Genomic DNA, 23,410 nt, shown 5'->3' on the forward strand with positions numbered 1-23,410 from the left:
AGGAGACATCAGCCCCTATTATACTCCTGCTCTCCCCTCACATCATGTCACTGTGTGTTACCAGCCCAGAGATCTGACCAGTCTCCTCCCCGCACTCTCTGGTGTATCTCATACATCAGGAGCCATCAGCCCCTATTATACTCCTGCTCTCCCCTCACATCATGTCACTGTGTGTTACCAGCCCAGAGATCTGACCAGTCTCCTCCCCGCACTCTCTGGTGTATCTCATACATCAGGAGCCATCAGCCCCTATTATACTCCTGCTCTCTCCCTCACATCATGTCACTGTGTGTTACCAGCCCAGAGATCTGACCAGTCTCCTCCCCACACTCTCTGGTGTATCTCATACATCAGGAGCCATCAGCCCCTATTATACTCCTGCTCTCCCCTCACATCATGAGCTGGATGCTTCCAAGTTGTCCCAGCCTGAGGGGAGACACTGGAAGTAAGGAGAAACACTTGGTAGGAGTGGCTGATAGGGGGAGGGTGCCAAAAAGCTTCCCTCCCCACTGAAGCAGAGACTTGGTATCTTCCTACAATCTGTTCTGGCGCCATTTCTCTCCACACTTTGCGGAGCTGGAGGAGGATTTTACACTACAGAACTGAGTGGAAAGTTTCTCCTGGGCAGCGCTTTCCCTGGTGGCCGCTGAGGGTTCATTGCAGCAGAGCAGACAGATAAGTACTTGGGTATATTATTCTGTACAAACGCCTAATATTGTGCACTGTGTGTGTGTTATCATGACAGAAAGGTGTAGTGCTGCTGCTCTTGGGGAGGGAGCGTCTGCCATGTTAATTGACTGCAGGTTTTGTGGAATTAAATTAACTATTGAACAGATGGATCAGGGAGACTTGTGCCCTGCTTGTGAGTCTGTGCCCAATGGGGCTCAAGCCCAGAGGTCTGAGCAGCCTGAACCTGCGTGGGCGGCTCTATTGGGGAGATCTATGAATGCCTTAGTACAGGCTTTGAGTAGGCAGAGAGATGAGCTTGTTAAATCTCCTAGGCTTTTATCCTCCTCTCAACCGTCTGTGGGCTCTATTACCCCATCTCAGGGGGACTCTGCTCTACTGCAAGTAATGCAGGACACAGCACAGATTGTCCATAAAATGAATACTTTTATGGAGCAGCTTTCCAAGGCTCCTGAGGTAACTTCACCCAGGCACCCTTTATCCACACCTCCCCTTCTTAATTTAGAGTCCGAAGATGAATGTGCTGAAGATATGTTTTGGGACCAGAGGGAAGAGTTTGAGTCTTCTGTCCCTGGTATTGAAGATTTAATATTGGCAGTTAAACAAACATTAAACCTGTCAGATGGAGGATAAAGTGCCAGTTCAGGGTGTATTTAAGAAACAGTGCAGGGATGCAGTTACCTTCCCTTCGGATGAGGGCATGAAAGCACTACTTGGGGAAGCATGGAAGACACCTCATAAAAGGCTTCTCATGCTTAAGAGATTTGCCAACAAGACAATGTTGACAGCATACCAGACCTTAAACAAGAGCCTAGTATCTATATCCTATATGGAGATGCATCAAAAGTTATTATATAGATCATATTTACTCCAAAACTTAAATATCTTACGGGGGGAGCTCCCAACGCCAATTGTTACAAGTGCGGTAACCCAGATGCGGACTTGATGCGCTGCATGTGGTCCTGTGATGTTGTGCAGTCTGTTTGGATAGAGTTTCAGAACTATGTCAAAACAAAACTAGATATAGATTATAATATCTCAAAAGCTTTGGTCTTTTGGGGACAGTACTCATAGGCAGATTGCAAACGCCGATCATCAGGCACTCGACTGTTACTTGTTAAAATGGCAGCGACTGTTAAAAAAATGATACTGTCAGAATGGATCTGGACAACCCCACCCTCATTATCCTTAGCCTTCCCCAGAATAACATATCTGTTTATGAACCGATAAATTTCTGTTTATGTTTAGGGCTCGGTTGAACCCCTTGGAGACTGTAGCTCCACATTCACCTGGGTACCTTTTGTACGCGGCACCGGTCACAATCTCTATTCAGTACTACTGTGAAAATGACTATGCCTAATCACTGTAATTGATATATGCCAACCTGTTTCCAACCTGGAATAATGTACCACACAAGTAATGTTCAAACTGTATGTCTTTATTATTTTCTTTTTTTTATCTTAGTTAAATTAGATATGTTATTACATGTAATCTGAAAAAAAAAAACAATAAAAACACACTTGATTCAAAAAAAAAAAAAACATATCTGTTTATGATGGACTGGACAGAAACCTCTGTTCAAAAAGAAAAATTGGCAAACAAATTCTTTGATACCTGGTTGCCCTACATACGTACCCTCTCCCCCCCCCCTTTAAAAACCGCCCTAAGAAACTCTTTCTCGGACACCACCTGGTACTTAACTGAAACCTTAACTAACGACCCTCCCTTCTGAAATAATATATAAATGTATATTTGTGAATTAATGTGGTGCAATAATCATCCTACAGATCGCGTGAATGTACCATCAACCAATGTTACTATTGTTAGTTACCGACCAGACAACTTTATTTTGTTCTCTGTAACTGTATTCTGTATAAGTTTGTCTTTTTCTGTCAATAAAAGATAAAAAAAAAAAGAGAGATTTGCCAACATGTACCCCATGCCGGAGGAGCATGTGAAAGTGTGGGAAAAGGTCCCTCTGGTGGATGCAGCTGTTTCTAGGTTGTCTAAGACCACTGCTTTGCCTGTACAAGGGGGTCCTGCCTTCAAAGACCCCGTGGATAAAAAGATTGAAGGCTGTCTGACAGCTGTGTTTGAAGGGGATGGCTTTACTTTACGTCCGGTCATTGCGTCAGCTTGGGTATCCAAGGCCATGATGAAGTGGGCCTGATGCTTTGCGTGCTTAGCTTCAGCCAGACACAGAAGCTTTAGCTTTGGCAGAAAAGCTAAAGTGTGCAGCGGAATATGTTTGTGAGGCTGGTGGAGAAGGCGCCAAGATGGAGTCAAAGGTGTCAGCCACTTCTGTGACAGTTAGGAGAGTTCTCTGGCTTAAGGCTTGGGAAGCTGATAGCGAGTCTAAAAAGTCTCTAGAGGCATTGGCTTTCAAAGGAGAACTTCTTTTTGGGGCTCAACTGGATTCACTTATTAACCCCTTGAGCGGTGGGTTTTGCTGGAGCAGGACAAACCTACCAGGGCAGGTTTATCCTGCCCCAGCAAAACCCACCACAGAAAGCTGGAAGCAGCCCCCCCCCCTCACCTCCGCTCCGGCGTTAGTACGCCGGAGCTTCCTTGCTGCCTCTCTCCCCCAGCCTATGCCGCCTGTCACATTTAGCAGTGACGTCGGCGGCAGGCTGGGTGATGTTCGCGGCTCGGGAGGACTCGGGTGCCTGAGCGCTTCCGAGTCCCTCCAACCTGGCCAACCATACCCGAGCCTGCCGCCGACGTCACCGTAACATGAGTGACAGGCTGGCTGGCGGGTCAGGGAAGCTCCGGCTTACCGATCGCCAGAGCAAAGGAACAGGGGGGGACTGGAGCTGGTCACAGGATGTGCTGTAGAGGTGCTGCGCCAGTGGTGCGCACCTATTGTATAATAGGGGTATGCCCAGATATTTTCCGGGACAGCCCGCTGCGGCAGCGCAGCTGAGCCCGGAAAATCTCTGGGCATACCACTCAAGTGGTTAAATAAGGGGGGGGAGCACTTTCCTCCCCACCACATCTACTAAGCACTCAGTGTCAATGTTTGGGGCATTCAGGTCTTCCTTTCGTTCCTCCTTTCGAGGGGGTGTGTCCAGTAGAGGACAACCAGGCAGAACAAAGTTTCCCTGTGGCAAAGGAAGGTCGCCCAGATCCCACTTTGGGGCCTTTGCAAAGAAACATTCTTCAAAAAGTGAGGAAAAGTCCTCAGCATGACGAGGCGGAGACTCCCCGTTCTGGGATCAGAGGGGGGGGGGGGGGTTTGCCTCCTGCAGTATCGGGATGTGTGGTGTCTCTCCACCCCGGACCCTTGGGTTCACTCTATAATTTTGCTGGGTTACAGGATCAATCTCAGGGGAGTCCCTCCAAAATAGATTTCTCCCAACACCCTTGCCACGAGAAGCTCCCTTGCGGAAAGCCCTCTTGGGGGCGGCAACGGAGTTGTGATCCCGGTACCTCAGGAGGAAAGAAAGATGGGATTTTATTCCATTCTTTTCTTAGTCCCCAAACCGGATGGTTCCTTCTGACCCATTCTAAACCTGAAATCTTTAAACCTACATCTGTGGGTGGATCACTTCAGTATGGAATCTCTTCGGTCAGTGCTTTTAAGCATAGAACCAGGAGAATTTTTAGCCTCAGTGGACATCCAGGATGCTTATCTACACGTGCCGATATGCAGGGAACATCAATCTTTGCTGCGTTTTGCAATAGGAACAACTCATCTGCAGTTTCAGCCTGAAACTGCAGATGAGTTCCTATTGCAAAACGCCTCTACCCTTCCGACTGGCCACAGCGCCGAGAGTTTTCACAAAGGTGATAGCTGTCATGGCAGCGGCTCTCAGGTTAAAAGGGATTGTGATTATTCCGTACTTGGATGACCTCTTGTTAAGGGCGGAAATGGCAGAGAAGTTGCAGGAACATCTGACGATTGCAACGCAGTTTCTTCGAGACCACGGGTGGATGTTAAATCTGCCAAAGTCTCATTGAACACCCGCTCAGAAACTCCAGTTTTTGGGTGTGATTTTGGACACACATCTACATCGTGTTTTCCTTCCAGAGTCCAAGGCAGTGGACATTCGCCGGTTGGTGATGGCAATTCTCCAGTCGCCAAATCCCTCTATATGGCAGTTTGAAGCTGTTGGGCAAAATGGTGGCAACATTTGAGACCCTGCAGTATGCGGGGTTTCACTCAAGGCCTTTCCGATGGAACATTCTGTCAAGTCCGTCCGGGAACCCGAAATCAATGAAACAGGAAACACTGCTACTGTTTCAGGAGACAAGGGACTCGTTGATCCGGTGGACAGATTTGGAGTCTCTTCAATTGGGGCATTTCCTTCGCTCGTGGGATTGAAACATAGAATTTGACGGCAGATAAGAACCACTTGGCCCATCTAGTCTGCCCCTTTTTTTAAACATGTTACCTCAAACCATATTTGATCCTTATTTTTTTGTAAGGATATCAATATGCTTATCCCAAGCATGATTACATTGTACTACTGTATTTGCCTCTGCCACCTCTGATGGGAGGCTATTCCACTTATCTACTACTCTTTCTGTGAAGTAATTCTTCCTCACATTTCCCCTGAATCTTCCTCCCTCTAGTGTCAGTGCATGTCCTCGTGTTCTGTTGCTCCTCTTCCTGTGAAGAATGTCTCCCACCTGTACCTTGTTAAAACCCTTGATATATTTGAAAGTTTCTATCATGTCCCCCCTTTCCCTTCTCTGCTCTAAAGTATACATATTAGTTGCCCTTCTTTGTACAGCCTCTAATGTATTTATATCCTTCTGGAGATATGGCCTCCAGAACTGAACACAATACTCTAGGTGAGGTTGTACCAATGACCTATACAGTGGCATTATTACTTCTTTCTTTCTACTGCTGATACCTCTCCCTATGCAACCAAGCATCTGACTTGCCTTCTTCATTGCTTTGTTACATTGCCTACCTGCTTTTAAGTCCCCTGAAATAGTGACACCTAGATCCCTCTCTTCCTCAGTAGTTTCCATTATAGTGCCATTTATATTATATTTAGTCTTTGGATTTCTGAGTCCCAAGTGCATGATTTTGCATTTTTTTGGCATTAAACTGTAGTTGCCATGCTCTTGACCATTCCTCTAATCTAATGGGTTACACAGAGAGAGAGGGTGCAAATGCACTATGCTATCATTACATAATATATAATAAGAGGTTGTTGGTATATCATTGGCCAGTGATATTGGCCTGCCCACCAATCGTCCAGGTCACCTCTTGTCGAGCAGGTCCCTAACACTCTGCGGTCACCACCTGGGACGCAGGGAACAATTTAGAGCCAATTCCCCCCCTACCATATATCTGTGTAGCAATACACACCTGAGGTTTGAGAATGCCTCACTCTGGATTAGCACCCCTCCCCCACCCCCCTCTATGTTTTTAAGCAGGGAACCAGCATGGACTGCACTGAGACAGAGGCATAATACCAAGTAAGTCCTATTTATTTGTGCATAGTGTCAGAAAATTTGGGGTTGGCATCTGGGCGTGGGGGCCCCGGGCTGCTCTGGCTGGACTGTCTCAGGGCATCACAACTTAAATACACAGTCACTTTTTATATCCTGTATGTCTATTATTTATGTATGCACTTTTTATTTCACATACTCTCTACCTTCAAACATATAGTAGGGACCTCCATACTTATAATTTCACCACTTTACTACCCCTATTCTTTATTGTGATGCCCTGGGGGGGTCCTTAGCTGGATCGTGTTTCGGGGTTCCCTGCGTCCCAGGTGGTGACCCCAGAGTGTTAGGGACCTGCTCGACAAGAGGTGACCTGGACGATTGGTGGGCAGGCCAATATCACTGGCCAATGATATACCAACAACCTCTTATTATATATTATGTAATGATAGCATAGTGCATTTGCACCCTCTCTCTCTGTGTAACCCATTTTATTCTCAGCAGATGGCACCTTTCATTACTGAGGGTGTGCAATTTAGAGCCAATTCCCCCCTACCATATATCTGTGTAGCAATACACACCTGAGGTTTGAGAATGCCTCACTCTGGATTAGCACCCCTCCCCCACCCCCCTCTATGTTTTTAAGCAGGGAACCAGCATGGACTGCACTGAGACAGAGGCATAATACCAAGTAAGTCCTATTTATTTGTGCATAGTGTCAGAAAATTTGGGGATGGCATCTGGGCGTGGGGGCCCCGGGCTGCTCTGGCTGGACTGTCTCAGGGCATCACAACTTAAATACACAGTCACTTTTTATATCCTGTATGTCTATTATTTATGTATGCACTTTTTATTTCACATACTCTCTACCTTCAAACATATAGTAGGGACCTCCATACTTATAATTTCACCACTTTACTACCCCTATTCTTTATTGTGATGCCCTGGGGGGGTCCTTAGCTGGATCGTGTTTCGGGGTTCCCTGCGTCCCAGGTGGTGACCCCAGAGTGTTAGGGACCTGCTCGACAAGAGGTGACCTGGACGATTGGTGGGCAGGCCAATATGGAGGCTCACTCAGTTTCTTAAAATGAGCGGTTTTGTCCTATCTTCTTATTATCTTATTAAGATGGGACAAAACCTCTCATTCAAAGAAAGAAAAGGCTTAAAATCTCTGATAGATCATATAAACCTTATTATAAAACCTACTGATAAGGGGGGTGGAATAGTCCTCTTAAATAAGAAGGACTTTGAAGGAGAAATCCTTAAACAACTTTCTGATCAAGAAACATATAGAAAAATGAGGGGTAACCCAACTCAAAAAATTGTCAATCTTTTAAAATCCTTAACTGACAAATATAATAATAAATCAGGGACCATAACAGAGGAAGAGAATACATTTTTAAACATAGATTGTCCAATAATACCTACCATCTATGTTCTTCCAAAGGTCCACAAAGACCCGGTCCTTCCCCCCGGGAGACCAATTATCTCGGGGGTCAATTCGGTAACCTCGAATTTATCAATGTTTATTGATGTCCATCTACAGCCCCTGGTAATTAAGAACCGGTCCCATCTAAAAGATACGACCGAGGTTTTGAAATTTATTGAAACTTTAGATTGGGAGGAGGATCTTTTTCTTGTTACGGCGGATGTAACATCCCTCTACACCATTATAAGTCATACACAAGGTGTAGAGGCAGTGAAAAGAGCCCTCACAAATTATGAAATGAACCAGAAACTTAAAAATTTCCTGGTAGAAGGAATTGAGTTCATTTTACAGAACAATTACTTCATATTTAAGGAGGACTTTTACATTCAGAAGAGGGGAACCGCCATGGGCACCAGGTTTGCCCCAAGCTATGCCAACATCTTTATGGGTGAGTGGGAGACCGATACCATCTGGTCCCACCACCCATATGGGGCAAACCTGGTGTCATGGCGACATTACATTGACGATATCCTCTTCGTTTGGCGAGGGGACAAAGAAAGCCTGGATAATTTTTGTAATTACCTGAATCAGAATAATAAGGGAATCAATTTAACCTTTAATATCAGTAAAGAACAGGTTAATTTTTTGGACATTGTTATTTATGTGGAAAACGATATGTTCACAACAAAAAATTATACAAAACCCACGGATTCGCAGGCTTATATCAACCGTAACAGCTGTCACCAAGATAGATGGCTAGATTCTATTCCGATTGGACAGTTCAAAAGATTAAGGAGAAATTGCACGGACCACTCAGTTTTTCAGGATCAGGCTCATGAAATGAAAGACCGGTTCCTGGAAAGTGGTTATGATACTGAGAAGGTCAGCAATTCCCTTTTACAAGTACAAGAACTAGAAAGATATGTACTTTTCACCCCAAAAGAAAAACGTACAAACCAGTCGGATAGATTCAAGTGGTCCTTCACCACTAATTATACCTCTCAACATCAAGAAATAAGAAAAATCATACAGAGGCACTGGGACCTTCTTAAAAAAGATCCAGTTATAGGTGGAGAGATCCCATCGAAACCTCTTTGTATATTTAGGAGAGCACCTAATTTAAAATCAAAGCTCGTGAAAAGCCTATGCCCCACATCTCCTAAAAAAAACACGATAACATCGGTGGGTTTCTACAGATGTGGTTCTTGCATAGGTTGCAAAACAGTGAAAAACAACTTTGGGTCTAAAATAACTTAACTATGCCTTAATGGGAAGAAATTTGTTATTAAAGAGTTTGTAACATGTCACTCTGTTAACGTAGTTTATGCCATAGAATGTACCTATTTTATATTGGCAGGACAAGCAGGCCCTTTAAAACAAGGATGAGCGAGCATGTGCGCAACATAAAAAAGGGACTTGAGACACATGCCCTGCCGATGCATTTTAAAACTCATCATCAGTGTAATCCCGATTTTATAAAGAATTTTTATATTTTAAAAAAAGTAGAAGGGAACATCAGAGGGGGTGATATTGCTACCTCCCTTGCAAAGAGTGAGATGACCCTGATATTCAACCACCAAACCCTCATTCCAGGGGGTTTGAATAAAGATTTTGAATTAAAGTGGTTTATGTAATTTTTAAATTTTTTTTATCTTTTTATCTGTGGTTCTTTTAACAATCCTTTGCTGTATTTTGCACAAAATAATCTTAGGCCATGTCATGCACTTTCCTTGCACTATGTCACTTTATGACATTTATGGTTTTGCACAAAGAATGGGCTATGGCACTTTATGCACGTTTAAAGAAAAATGGCACTTGTCACTTTAAATGGTATCTGTCACTTTAACAGAACCTAATCCTTGTTTTTTATGTATTACATAAAAAAATAAAACTCTCTGGAGAAATTGCACGGGATATTTAAGAGGTTCGAGCAAAGCGGCAGCCTAAAGTGAACAAAAACGAAGCGCAGACTATACAAGAAAAGAGAGCGCAAGTTGGAACGCATAACAAATGCCGAGACTTCCGGGAATGACGTCGTTTGGAACGCACAACGTCACTTGAACTTCCGGCGGAACCCGGAAGTATCACGGAGAAACCAGAGAATGCGACGCAATCACTGTCAGCTGTAACGGCTGACAGAATGTAAAACATGGACGCAATGCCGGAAGGGCATTCAGGGAAAGGTGGGAATTAGACATTAGGAACGATCTATGTCTGGAATTAGGCCGCCCCACATAGGGGTATAAATATAGCATCTATGCATTCACTCCATATGCCTTGACAAAGAGACCATTGTGGTCTGGAAACGCGTTGGCGGTGGAGTAAGGGGAAAGGACTTTGGACTGTGCACCGGGGGAGGCTGCAGGGACGCCTGGTTTACATCAATTGCCTTATTGTCTGCATTTTCATTGTGGACAATACTACTCGGTGAGAGTCTGGAGTTTAATACCCTGTTGTATGTGTTTTTAAATGTTTGTGAATAAAGCGGTATTATACCATACCAGCTTTCTTTTATTTTCATGAGCTACAAGCAGAGTGAATAAGTGAAGTGTTCCAATGGTGATTTGACCGCTCCCTATAAGTGATTTATGTCTACCCTCAAAAAGTAGACCAACTTAAACGGTACGGGTCCCCTCACTAAGGATGAATATGTACTGAATCTTGATCACTTTACCATAACAGTGTTACACTATTGTGGTTTTACTCTCTTTTCCCTTGAGGATTCAAGTGGAGTATTGTTTTAAAGGGGTGAAATCGTACGGCAATAAGGCCGCTCCTTCACAAGCGACTTATGTCTACCTTAAAACAATAGACCAACGCGAAGGGTACGAGTCCACCTATCAAGAATTAACTTTTATTGAATTTCTGTCCATATTCATCTTTCCAAAATTGTATTACTCTATTGTGGTGCTTTGTCTTATTTTTTGGGTATTGTCGTCCAAAAATTTGAAAGAGAATCGTTCCCAGATAGCGCCTAAAGGACTGTATCGGTAATATAAAACAATATGCATCATTCCTGGTATACAGATGTTTACTGTCGGTTCCTATTTTGCCCTCTGAGATTTTCCAAATAAATTAAGATGGTTATTAGTTACCGTCCACCATGGATAGTTGCACAGTCCCGCATTGATGTTTGCCTACTGGGCAGGTGGTTTTGCTGGTGCAATGGAGGATAGCTGGCGGTGTTAGGGCTTGTTGAACAAGACTCCTGTGCTGGGTGGATGAAGAGTGGAGGAACTAGGGCTAGTTCGGATCAGTCCAAAAGTTTGAAGATGAAAAAAACAGGAATTTGGCAATGATCGAGAGACTCATCTGTATGCTGATTATACTCAATTCTATTTTTCCTCCACGGAACTGTCACCATCAGTATTGCTTCGTGTCTCTGAATGTCTTTCTGACATTTCATCTTGCATGTCATCTCACTCAACATTTCCAAAACAGAATTATATTCCCACCAACCAAGAGTAGTCACCAACCTGATATCTCTATCACTGTTGAGAACACAACAATCAATCCTACTCCACAAGCTCGCTGCCTAGGGGGCCATCCTCGCCTCTGAACTGTCCTCCATTCCTCACAATCAATCTCTCTAAATCATGTTACATGCATCTAAAAAAAACATCCAAAATTAGTCCGTACCTTACACAAGACACTTCAAAAACTAATTCATGCACTCATTATATCACGCATCCATTATTGGGATAGTCTCCTTACCAGTCTTCCCGAGAACAGTCTCTCGCTACTACAATCCATTTTGAATGCTGCTCCGCTGCTGATCTTCCTGGCTAGCTGTCTGCTGATCCGCTCTGTCAGTCCCTCCATTGGTTGCCTGTATATTACTGCATTCAACATAAAATACTTCTACTTACATACAAAGTCATTACTCTGACGACAGCGACTTATATCTCTTCCTTTATCTCAAAATATATCCCCCACCCGACCTCTCCGCTCTGCGTCTCTCATCCACACTCAGTACTCGCTCCCACTAACACTTGCAGGATTGTCAGGCAGCACCCACCATATGGAATGCCCTACCACGCACACTACTAGCCTCCTAACTTTCAAGTGTTCCCTGAAAACTCACCTCTTCAGCCAAGCCTATCATATTCCGGAACCCCCACACAACCTCCCGTAGCAATCATATCTAATTACATCACATCAGGACTGCCATGCTATGGAATTCTTTCCCTATATATCCCTCCTATTATCCCTATAGATTGTAAGCTTGCGAGCAGGGCCCTCCTACCTCCATGTCTGTTTGTTTCTACCCAGTTTGTTTAATCACTGTTGTCTCCAATTGCAAAGTGCAATGGAATATGCTGCGCTATATAAGGAACTGTAAATAAATACATTATTAACAGAGAGTTTGAATGATGATCTTCATTAGAGAACCCATATCTTCTTGTGTTTCCTACATTGGCCACTGAATTGCAATAATAAAGGAGGGAGATAGGACTTTTTATATTTCAATGAATAAACACAAGGCAAATAATAAAATCCGTTTATTGAATTGAAGACGCTGAGCAACAATATATGAATAGGAGAATTGCACTTGGCACATTGGATTCCCTGCATGTGCTTTCTTCCTCTGCTCTATATCACGGCCTGTAGGAGAGTTCCACAAATGACAGACATGATCCAGTCCTATGGCAATGGCGCACATTACACCTATGTCTGCGGTGGGAAATGACAGTATAACATGTTACTACACTGTGTTACTGGTGCTTCCAATGACTCTCCCTACCATCAGTGACGCTAACAATCCTTGTTGTACACTCTGGCCCTGCTTCAGAGTCGCACAGATCCCATGATGCTCAGCAGCTGTGCATGTGTCGGTATACACAGCGCTGAGCTGTTATATGCTGTTAGCAGCCGGACAGATCTCCTCTTGCTGCAGAGCGGGTGTAAAGTACTGTGGGAGGGCAGGATGAATTGGGGCTATTCAGGGTTGTGCGCATACAGAGAGAGATTTCCTTGTAAAAGAAGCTCATTTGTGTAATAAACGTTCCACACACTCAGAATGTGCAAATTATTATGGTTTCACCTTTGAGTCCTCTGATCTCTAACAAGACTACGATGGTTATTCTGGATGATTAGCAAGGCTGCGAATTTGCAGCCTTGAGAGTCCACCAAACCCCGCCTTGTGACTGGTGGCCCTGCTACCACCAATTTGTGAGGGCGATTAGCTCCCGGGGCCTGCGAATGGATGGTACGCAGTAACATTCAGTCGCGACCTCGGGGGACCCTCCCACATCATTCGATGGTCGACGAGCATCGAATGAGGGCAAAGGCACACGCAAATTAAAGTTACCCTCAAGTCACTTATATATGCGTGGACACTCAGGAGGAAGTGGGCGGCCAGCTGACAACCGGTGATGTCAGCTGCCCATCCCATCAGCATGATAATGTCCAGCATTCTGGACATGATCATGCATATGGGCATTCCCATATGCAAATGAGCCAGCCTGCCGCCCCTCTCCACCCCCCACCCGCACACTTGGGTGTGTGTGACCGGCTAACACCCGGCTTAGGCACATGCACAGATATGACCCTGCGCATACACCCACCATCAAAGCCCTTGCAAAGATTTCAATCCAGATCAAAAGCCTTTGTTTTGATAAAAAATACATTTTTCAAACTAAATGCATGGAAATGGCTTCTCCCCTGTGTGAGTTCTCTCATGTCGGACAAGATTTGACTTATGGGTAAATGATTTCCCACAATCAGAACATGTGTGAGTTCGCTCATATATAACAAGAGCTGATTTCCGGTTAAAAGATTTCTCACACTCAGAACACGGAAATGGCTTCTCACCTGTGTGACTTCTCTCATGTATAACAAGAGCTGATTTTTGGTTAAAAGATTTCTCACACTCAGAACATGGAAATGGCTTCTCCCCTGTGTGAGTTCTCTCATGTATAACAAGAGCTGATTTCCTGTTAAAAGATTTCTCACACTCAGAACATGGAAATGGCTTCTCACCTGTGTGAGTTCTCTCATGTCTAACTAGATCTGATTTGTGGGGAAAACATTTCCCACATTCTGTACATGGAAACAGATTGTCACCTGTGTGAATTCTTACATGTGTAGCAAGAGCTGATTTCCGGTTAAAAGATTTCCCACACTCAGAACACGGAAATGGCTTTTCACCTGTGTGAGTTTTCTCATGTATAACAAGAGCTGATTTCCGGTTAAAAGATTTCTCACACTCAGAACATGGAAATGGCTTCTCACCTGTGTGAGTTCTCTCATGTCTAACAAGATCTGATTTGTGGGGAAAACATTTCCCACATTCTGTACATGGAAACAGATTCTCACCTGTGTGAATTCTTACATGTGTAGCAAGAGCTGATTTCCGGTAAAAAGATTTCCCACACTCAGAACACGGAAATGGCTTCTCACCTGTGTGACTTCGCTCATGTATAACAAGAGCTGATTTCCGGTTAAAAGATTTCTCACACTCAGAACATGGAAATGGCTTCTCACCTGTGTGAGTTATCTCATGTCTAACAAGAGATGATTTAAAGGTAAAAGATTTCCCACACTCAGAACATGGAAAAGGTCTCTCACCTGTGTGAATTTGCTCATGTCTAACAAGAGCTGATTTAAAGGTAAAAGATTTCCCACACTCAGAACACGGAAATGGCTTCTCCCCTGTGTGAGTTCTCTCATGTATAACAAGAGCTGATTTAGAGGTAAAAGATTTCCCACATTTAGAACATGGAAATGGCTTCTCACCTATGTGACTTCTCTCATGTATAACAAGAGCGGATTTCCGGTTAAAAGATTTCTCACACTCAGAACATGGAAATGGCTTCTCACCTGTGTGAGTTCTCTCATGTATAACAAGAGCTGATTTAAAGGTAAAAGATTTCCCACACTCAGAACATGGAAATGGCTTCTCCACTGTGTGAGTTCTCTCATGTGTAACAAGATCTGATTTCTGGTTAAAAGATTTCCAACACTCAGAACATGGAAATGGCTTCTCCCCTGTGTGCCTTCTCTCATGTATAACAAGAACTGATTTCCGGTTAAAAGATTTATCACACTCAGAACATGGAAATGGCTTCTCACCTGTGTGAGTTCTCTCATGTCTAACTAGATCTGTTTTCTTGATAAAAGATTTCCCACACTCAGAACATGGAAATGGCTTCTCACCTGTGTGAATTCGCTCATGTCTAACAAGAGCTGATTTTAGGTTAAAAGATTTCCCACACTCAGAACATGGAAATGGCTTCTCCCCTGTGTGAGTTTTCTCATGTGTAACAAGATCTGATTTCTGGTTAAAAGATTTCCAACACTCAGAACATGGAAATGGCTTCTCACCTGTGTGCCTTCTCTCATGTATAACAAGAACTGATTTCCGGTTAAAAGATTTCCCACACTCAGAACATGTAAATGGCTTCTCTCCTGTGTGAGTTCTCTCATGTCTAACTAGATCTGTTTTCTTGATAAAAGATTTCCCACACTCAGAACATGGAAAAGGTCTCTCACCTGTGTGAATTCGCTCATGTCTAACAAGAGCTGATTTTTGGTTAAAAGATTTCCCACACTCAGAACATTGAAATGGCTTCTCCCCTGTGTGAGTTCTCTCATGTGTAACAAGATCTGATTTCTGGTTAAAACATTTCCCACACTCAGAACATGGAAATGGCTTCTCACCTGTGTGAATTCTTACATGTGTAACAAGAGCTGATTTCTCGGTATAAGAACATGGAAATAGTTTCTCACAATTGTGAGTTTTCTGATGTCTAATAAAAACAGACTGATTTATAAAACATGTACCACATTCAGTACAGGTAAATATGTCAGCACCTGTATGAGCTGTTCTATGTGTAGCAGTATCTGAGTTACCAGGAGACCAGTCCTCAGAATCAGAGGTATCAGGTGATGTATCTGCACTGTGAAGCACTGGCTGTATATTTAGGGTAATGGAGGCGTCTTCTGGAGAATCCTGTGTGATGTTATCTTCTGTTTTATAGTCTGAAGACAGAATAAGACGTCCCTCCGAGGTATTCCTGCTTCTGTGTCCATCTGCTGGAAATAACATACAGATATAGATATATCGCTCTTCCCCTTTCCCCTCACCCATTTCATACTATCAGTGAGTACAAGTTATTCAGTTATAAATACTTTCCTACAGCTCTAAATATTAGTGATGGGAAATCTAGTTCGTTTTGGTGACTAGTTCATTATGATCTAGTTCACCCAAAAGATTAGATCAGAAGATTAGTTCATCTAGTTCATTTAGTTCATTATTCCAGCACTGACTCAGAGACTGAGAGGAGTGCATGGATCTAGATGAACTAGACTAGATTATGACACACAGAGCAGGCATTGTAATACCAGCTCATTGTAGGAGTTTAGTCTTGTTAGAATGATCATATACTGTAGGTTTAATAAATCAGATTATTTTAGAAAAGCAATAAATTATACAGCACACTTATAGTGACATGTTTATTGTTTAGCTCTGCAATATTAATCCCATTGTGGTGGTTATTTTACCTTCCATAATATGCAAGTAAAATACCCAAATTCAGAGTAATTTAAAAAGTCAATTTTTTTCTGCTTTTAAAATACAGTAATTAGAAAAAAACATGTCCCCTTGCCCCAATTTAGCTGACCTTAGAGAGAGATAAAGTAGAGACTTTGCAAAGTAACCAGTTGCTGATTGGTTGCTAGGGGCAACTGCTCCACTGTATGTATCATGAAGGTTCATACATATCCATCTCTGACTGTAATGTGGAGTAAACAGAGCTACTACAGTATACTGTATAACATGCAGCAGCCAGCACTGTGTCTGTGGCTGCATACACACAATACATGTGCCTGAGCACAGCAGTGCCACACATGGTAGCTCACAGGTACTGCACAGTCTCATTATGGTGTATAGTCAGAGATTAGTTCAGGGATCTGTATGATCAGTGAACTAATTGGACTACTGAACTATTTGCAGGACTCATGAGTCATCAGGACAATGTAGTTCATTTGGATCCGCAGAGTCCAGACCATGTGTGAGCTCAGCACTGCCATCTTTGGCAGCTAACATGTACTGCCTCCTGTGTATTGCATGAGAGCTGATAACATGGCTGCTGCAGAAGCTCCTACACAGATCCCAGCAGAAGATTTAGCACAGCAGTATGCTCAGGACCCAGTACCAGAAGCAGCAGCAGTAAGTGTTTGGACATCTGAACTAATCATATAATGATAGTATCACATAAAGGTGAGCAGCATGAGCACACATGCTCACTCACAGACACACCACACATAGACTTTGGCTAGGCAGTGCATATTTATATTTTATTAGATTTGTATTTGCTGGGCTTTATTGTACTTTTAACTTTAGATTCAGAAAGTAAAGATCCAGTAAATGAGCCTTATGGAGCTGCTGGGCTCTGTCTGTCTGTGTTAAGGCCCCCATACACTATGAGATTTATCTGACCTGTAAAATTGCATCTGATTTCCCCTGAACTTCCCTGGCAACTTCCCAGGAGGCCTACATACAATTTGACACTTGATGTGCCATTTTTTACATCCAATTTGCGTCAGATAAATCACATGTGATTAATCACGCAATTTATCTGACGCAAATTGGATGTGCCATGAGATTTATCTGATGGGATGGCTCTAGGGAGTGGCCTGAACAGTGCTATACCTTGCAGGTATTACTGTTCTGAGAAAATGAGAATGGTGGTATATTTATTTATTTATTTGCAGTTTCTTATATAGCGCAGCAGATTCCTGTATATATAGTTCGGGGGGTGTTGGCACTCGTACAAAAAGACACCAGACATGGTGCTGCAGCAGAAGACACGAACAAACCACTGGGGTATTTATATCAGAGAGGTTCGATTCTCTCTGCACCTTGATAAAGGGGCCACTTGGCTCTGAAATGTTGGCTTATACTCCATGTCTGGTGTCTTTTTGTACATTGATGCCCACTCTACATAGCGACAGCGCTGCTGTCTGGAGGGAACTGTTTTGTTTCTTAAAATTTTTTCCCAGGTAGTCAGCTCCCCGCAGTGTGTCCAAGTCCAATGACGTCACCGTCCAGCGACGCATACCGGCCGGTATGGATGGTGAGGTCATTGGACTTCGACACGCAGCGGGGAGCTGACGACCTGGGCGTGGTGTTGGTGGAGATTATTTAGGTATGTACTATTTACTATTTGTATGAGCTTGAAAACGGTCATTAAATAAAACGAAACATTGCTTTCAGACCCCTGTGTCTGTGTTGTTTGTGCGATACAGACCTAGGAGTGCCTCTACCGTATAAATATATATAAGGGACAATAAAGAAGTCCCGAAACGTCGCTTTAAAGGCATAGTCCTGGTGATCTTTATTCATATATAAAAAGACTGATGGGTGCGATATTGATTGGACATACATTATATATATTCCCCCCTCAAACCCCCCCCCCCCCCCCCTTCAAACAAAACTAGAAATATAAGCCCTGCTGTGATCATCACCACTAGTTGCATAGTGGTCTGATCCAATATATGCATCTTGTATTTATTATTTGATTGGCCTTTAACAGCACGTTTGAATAATAAAGCTGATTACCAACACAACTAGGGTGGCCAATCCCGGGATCGGGATCCCGGGATTTGGCCCCCAAAACACCGGGATTTCAATCCCGGGATTGGAGTTTCCAATCCCGGGATTTCGGGATTAGACTGCGCATGCGCAGTCTAATGCCGGGCAGCGTCTGAGCGGGTGCTCAGCAGCTGCCCGGCTTCTCCCGTCCCGGGCAGTGCGGCTCTGCGCAGCGTGACGACGTCAGAGGTCACGCTGCTCAGGCCGCACAGGCTGTCTGCCTCCATTCTGTCCCCGGACCAGCCCGCCCGCCCGCCCAGCAGCGGACCTGCCGGCACACTGGGGCACCAGCGGACCAGCCCGGGCTGTCCCCGGATCAGCCTGCCCAGCCATCCTGTCCCTGGACCAGCCCGCCCGCCCAGCAGTGGACCTGCCGGCACACCGGGCCACCTGCAGACCAGCCCGGGGCTCCATCACCCCATCTCGCCCACCCACCCGGCCGCACCACGCATCTGTAAGTAAATATGCGGGGCGGCCGAGGTGGGTTTTTAATAGTAGGGAAGCCGATCCCGGGGATCCCGGGATTGGGCATTTTTCAATCCCGAATTCCGGGATTGAAAAAATGCCCCGGGATTGGCTTCCCTAAACACAACCCCCTCTGTCATCCATTAGCTGACCATTCTGTGTGCTCTACCCCTATTATGTGTGACTGGATGTAACAACACAGGTGTGGATTACACTTGAGTTGTTACATCCAGTCACACATAATAGGGGTAGAGCACACACAGAATTCCCACTGTAGTGTCTGGGCTCTGCTGACCAAGCTGAAAATCAGCAGCAGGGGAGAGGGCTCTGCTGCCTGTGCTATCATCTAGGAGCAGAGGAGAGGGTCCGGGGGCTCTGCTGACCGTACTGTCATTAGCAGAGGAGAGGGGGGAGGGTCCGGGCTCTGCTGCCCGTACTGTCTTAGCAGAGGAGAGGGGGGGGGGGTCCGGGCTTTTCTGCCTGTGCTTTCATCTGCTGCCCGTGCTGTCTTCTAGCAGCAGCGCATGCTGAGCTCAGTGAGCTGTCATCTAGCAGCAGCCAGCAGAGAAGACTCTGCCGCGCCGCCCTCTGCACTCTTCTCTGCCGTGGTGCCTGACTGCCTGTCACTTTCTGTGACATAAGTTCCGGCTGCTGCTGCTTCTACACTGGGGGCAGGAGGAGGTCCACAGCGCCGGAAGGAGGTACACGGAGATATATCGGATCTGAAACATCGTGGGTGCTATAAAGCACCCATGATGGGTCAGATTCCGATATATCTGATGTTCAGCAGGTCCGACGCCCTGATCCGATCTGATGCGCACGGGAACGCGCATCAGATCAGATCAGATGTCAAACACATGCGATTTTCGGCCGATTTCATCCGATTTATCGGCCCAAGGGGCCGAAATCGGATGAAATCGGCCGAAAATCGCATAGTGTATGGGGGCCTTTACACTGGGCTCTGCCTGTGTGTGTGTTACACTGGGCTCTGTCTGTCTGTGTGTTACACTTCCCACTTGCTTTACTTCCTGGTGAACTAAATGAACTAATCTTTGCCAGAGCAGTGATCTGAACGATTTAGTTCACTTTGAAGATTAGTTCATTTTGAACTAATCATTCACGAACTACCCATCACTACTAAATATCATGCAGCAAATAATGGGATTTATGTAGATGAGGTAACCCTTATTATATTAGTGCATTGGGAGACACTGAGGTATTGGGAGCCGGCAGTGTAAGAGAACTGTAAGACTGGGTGTCACTATTCTGCCTAACAAAGGCCCTAAAGACAGAATAGGAGTAAAGAACAGAAACAAAGAGCATAAAGGGAAGGCATAAGGGATGCCCCAAAGCTGGTCCTAAGGGCAAGCTGGCATCTCTGGGGTACCCAGACTGGTAACATTGGGTAAGAGCTGCACTGAGGAGCAGGTGACAGCCCAGCACCCCAGCTTAGCAGAGGCTCCGTGCCACACCATCCTAGCTGCACACACCAGTCTCTTGCTGCCCAACAGGATCAGGAACAGGCAGACTTGCTACAAGGTAATCCTGGTAACAGTGATCCCCCTGATAATGCTGATCACAGGCTAACCAGCCTCTCCTGCTGTTATCATGCAGACCCAGCAGGTCATCCATCCAGTGCAAATCCTGGGTCTTACGTACATAGATCCACAAAGCCCTGACCACTTCTGGTTACTAAGTCAGCGAGCTGAGGCCCAACTCCTTGTTACTGGGCCTGGTGGTGCTGGTTCTCCCTGGGCGCCTGCGGTACTGTGTATGACAGGAGCCAGTCCTCTACTCTGGCAACCATCTCATCCTTCTGTCTCCCATCTGCCCAGTGCCCATAGTGATGACCAGTACTTCCCCTTCCTGGTGCCAGTATAGGTGGCTGGCTTTTCTCTGACATGATTCTGGCTGTCCCCAATATGATACTGTCTGGTTCTGACCCAATCCCATTACCTACACTATAATATGCCCCACAACCAGTCTCTGTGTGCCCACAATTCCTTCATATCCTTGTACCCGTACCTTGGACCACAGCCAGAGATCTGTGACTTCCACATTGGGTTGTTAGAAGCCCGTACCCCCGTTGTGTGAGTCCCTGGTAAAGACCAACAGTCCATTAGCCTACATAGTAGCCAACCACATTGTCCTGCCAGCATCACAGGACTGGAAGCCTCTCTCTTGTCTGTTACATTGTTACACTGCAAATCTGTAGTCACGTATCTGCTAAATCCTGGTTATATTTATACTTATTGTATCCAGGGATATTATATCTGTATGATGACCGCCCAGCAGCACAGAATCTGTGGCACCCTATACATACTGTAACCGGGGATATTATATCTGTATGATGACCGCCCAGCAGCACAGGATCTGTGGCTCCCTATACATACTGTAACCAGGGATATTATATCTGTATGATGACCGCCCAGCAGCACAGAATCTGTGGCATCCTATACATACAGTAACCAGGGATATTATATCTGTATGATGACCGCCCAGCAGCACAGAATCTGTGGCTCCCTATACATACTGTAACCAGGGATATTATATCTGTATGATGACCGCCCAGCAGCACAGAATCTGTGGCTCCCTATACATACTGTAACCAGGGATATTATTTCTGTATGATGACCGCCCAGCAGCACAGAATCTGTGTCACCCTATACATACTGTAACCAGGGATATTATATCTGTATGATGACCGCCCGGCAGCACAGAATCTGTGGCACCCTATACATACTGTAACCAGGGATATTATATCTGTATGATGACCGCCCAGCAGCACAGAATCTGTGGCTCCCTATACATACTGTAACCAGGGATATTATATCTGTATGATGACCGCCCAGCAGCACAGAATCTGTGGCTCCCTATACATACTGTAACCAGGGATATTATTTCTGTATGATGACCGCCCAGCAGCACAGAATCTGTGTCACCCTATACATACTGTAACCAGGGATATTATATCTGTATGATGACCGCCCGGCAGCACAGAATCTGTGGCACCCTATACATACTGTAACCAGGGATATTATATCTGTATGATGACCGCCCAGCAGCACAGAATCTGCGGCACCCTATACATACTGTAACCAGGGATATTATATCTGTATGATGACCGCCCGGCAGCACAGAATCTGTGGCACCCTATACATACTGTAACCGGGGATATTATATCTGTATGATGACCGCCCCGCAGCACAGAATCTGCGGCCCCCTATACATACTGTAACCAGGGATATTATATCTGTATGATGACCGCCCGGCAGCACAGAATCTGTGTCACCCTATACATACTGTAACCAGGGATATTATATCTGTATGATGACCACCCAGCGGCACGGAATCTGCGGCACCCTATACATACTGTAACCAGGGATATTATATCTGTATGATGACCGCCCAGCAGCACAGAATCTGCGGCACCCTATACATACTGTAACCGGGGATATTATATCTGTATGATGACCTCCCGGCAGCACAGAATCTGTAGCTCCCTATACATACTGTAACCAGGGATATTATATCTGTATGATGACCGCCCAGCGGCACAGGATCTGTAGCACCCTATACATACTGTAACCAGGGATATTATATCTGTATGATGACCGCCCAGCGGCACGGAATCTGCGGCACCCTATACATACTGTAAACTGGGATATTATATCTGTATGATGACCGCCCGGCAGCACAGAATCTGCGGCACCCTATACATACTGTAACCAGGGATATTATATCTGTATGATGACCGCCCGGCAGCACAGAATCTGTGGCACCCTATACATACTGTAACCGGGGATATTATATATGTATGATGACCGCCCAGCAGCACAGAATCTGCGGCCCCCTATACATACTGTAACCAGGGATAATATATCTGTATGATGACCGCCCGGCAGCACAGAATCTGTGTCACCCTATACATACTGTAACCAAGGATATTATATCTGTATGATGACCGCCCAGCAGCACAGAATCTGCAGCACCCTATACATACTGTAACCAGGGATATTATATCTGTATGATGACCGCCCGGCAGCACAGAATCTGTGGCACCCTATACATAATGTAACCAGGGATATTATATCTGTATGATGACCGCCCAGCGGCACAGGATCTGTGGCACCCTATACATACTGTAACCAGGGATATTATATCTGTATGATGACCGCCCAGCGGAACGGAATCTGCGGCACCCTATACATACTGTAAACTGGGATATTATATCTGTATGATGACCGCCCAGCGGAACGGAATCTGCGGCACCCTATACATACTGTAAACTGGGATATTATATCTGTATGATGACCGCCCAGCAGCACAGAATCTGTGGCCCCCTATACATACTGTAACCAGGGATATTATATCTGTATGATGACCGCCCAGCGGCACGGAATCTGCGGCACCCTATACATACTGTAAACTGGGATATTATATCTGTATGATGACCGCCCAGCAGCACAGAATCTGTGGCACCCTATATATACTGTAACCGGGGATATTATATCTGTATGATGACCGCCCAGCAGCACAGAATCTGTGGCCCCTATACATACTGTAACCGGGGATATTATATCTGTATGATGACCGCCCAGCAGCACAGAATCTGTGGCACCCTATACATACTGTAACCAGGGATAGTATATCTGTATGATGACCGCCCAGCAGCACAGAATCTGTGGCACCCTATACATACTGTAACCAGGGATATTATATCTGTATGATGATCGCCCAGCAGCACAGAATCTGTGGCACCCTATACATACTGTAACCGGGGATATTATATCTGTATGATGACCGCCCAGCAGCACAGAATCTGT

The 23,410-nt window shown here is 45.0% G+C and overlaps 4 protein-coding genes across 13 annotated transcripts in view; 1 reads left to right on the top strand and 3 right to left on the bottom strand.

The window, feature by feature from the left end:
* The window catches only part of LOC146010130 (uncharacterized), a 424,288-nt gene that overhangs the window by 283,870 nt on the left and 117,008 nt on the right, over positions 1–23,410 (bottom strand). For 3 of the 8 annotated variants that reach the window (XM_083151046.1, XM_083151050.1, XM_083151049.1), the window contains one exon: positions 12,010–15,559. The exons of 2 other annotated variants lie outside the window; for them this stretch is intronic. In XM_083151046.1, coding sequence (XP_083007172.1) covers positions 13,161–15,559 — 2,399 coding nt within the window. In that variant the 3' untranslated portion in view covers positions 12,010–13,160. Of the gene's footprint in view, positions 1–12,009; positions 15,560–23,410 lie in introns of those variants that run through there. 3 more of the 8 variants (XM_083151057.1, XM_083151047.1, XM_083151051.1) reach the window with 2 other exon arrangements.
* Positions 1–23,410, top strand: part of LOC146010169 (uncharacterized) — a 263,545-nt gene that overhangs the window by 168,669 nt on the left and 71,466 nt on the right. The window lies entirely within an intron of this gene.
* LOC146010153 (uncharacterized) overlaps positions 1–23,410 on the bottom strand; it is a 360,112-nt gene that overhangs the window by 144,937 nt on the left and 191,765 nt on the right. The window lies entirely within an intron of this gene.
* Positions 1–23,410, bottom strand: part of LOC146010228 (uncharacterized) — a 239,166-nt gene that overhangs the window by 91,081 nt on the left and 124,675 nt on the right. The gene's annotated exons all lie outside the window — the stretch shown is intronic.

This window comes from Crinia signifera, chromosome 6 (assembly GCF_055691185.1).
Source record: "Crinia signifera chromosome 6, ASM5569118v1, whole genome shotgun sequence".
In the NCBI taxonomy this organism is placed as follows: domain Eukaryota; kingdom Metazoa; phylum Chordata; class Amphibia; order Anura; family Myobatrachidae; genus Crinia; species Crinia signifera.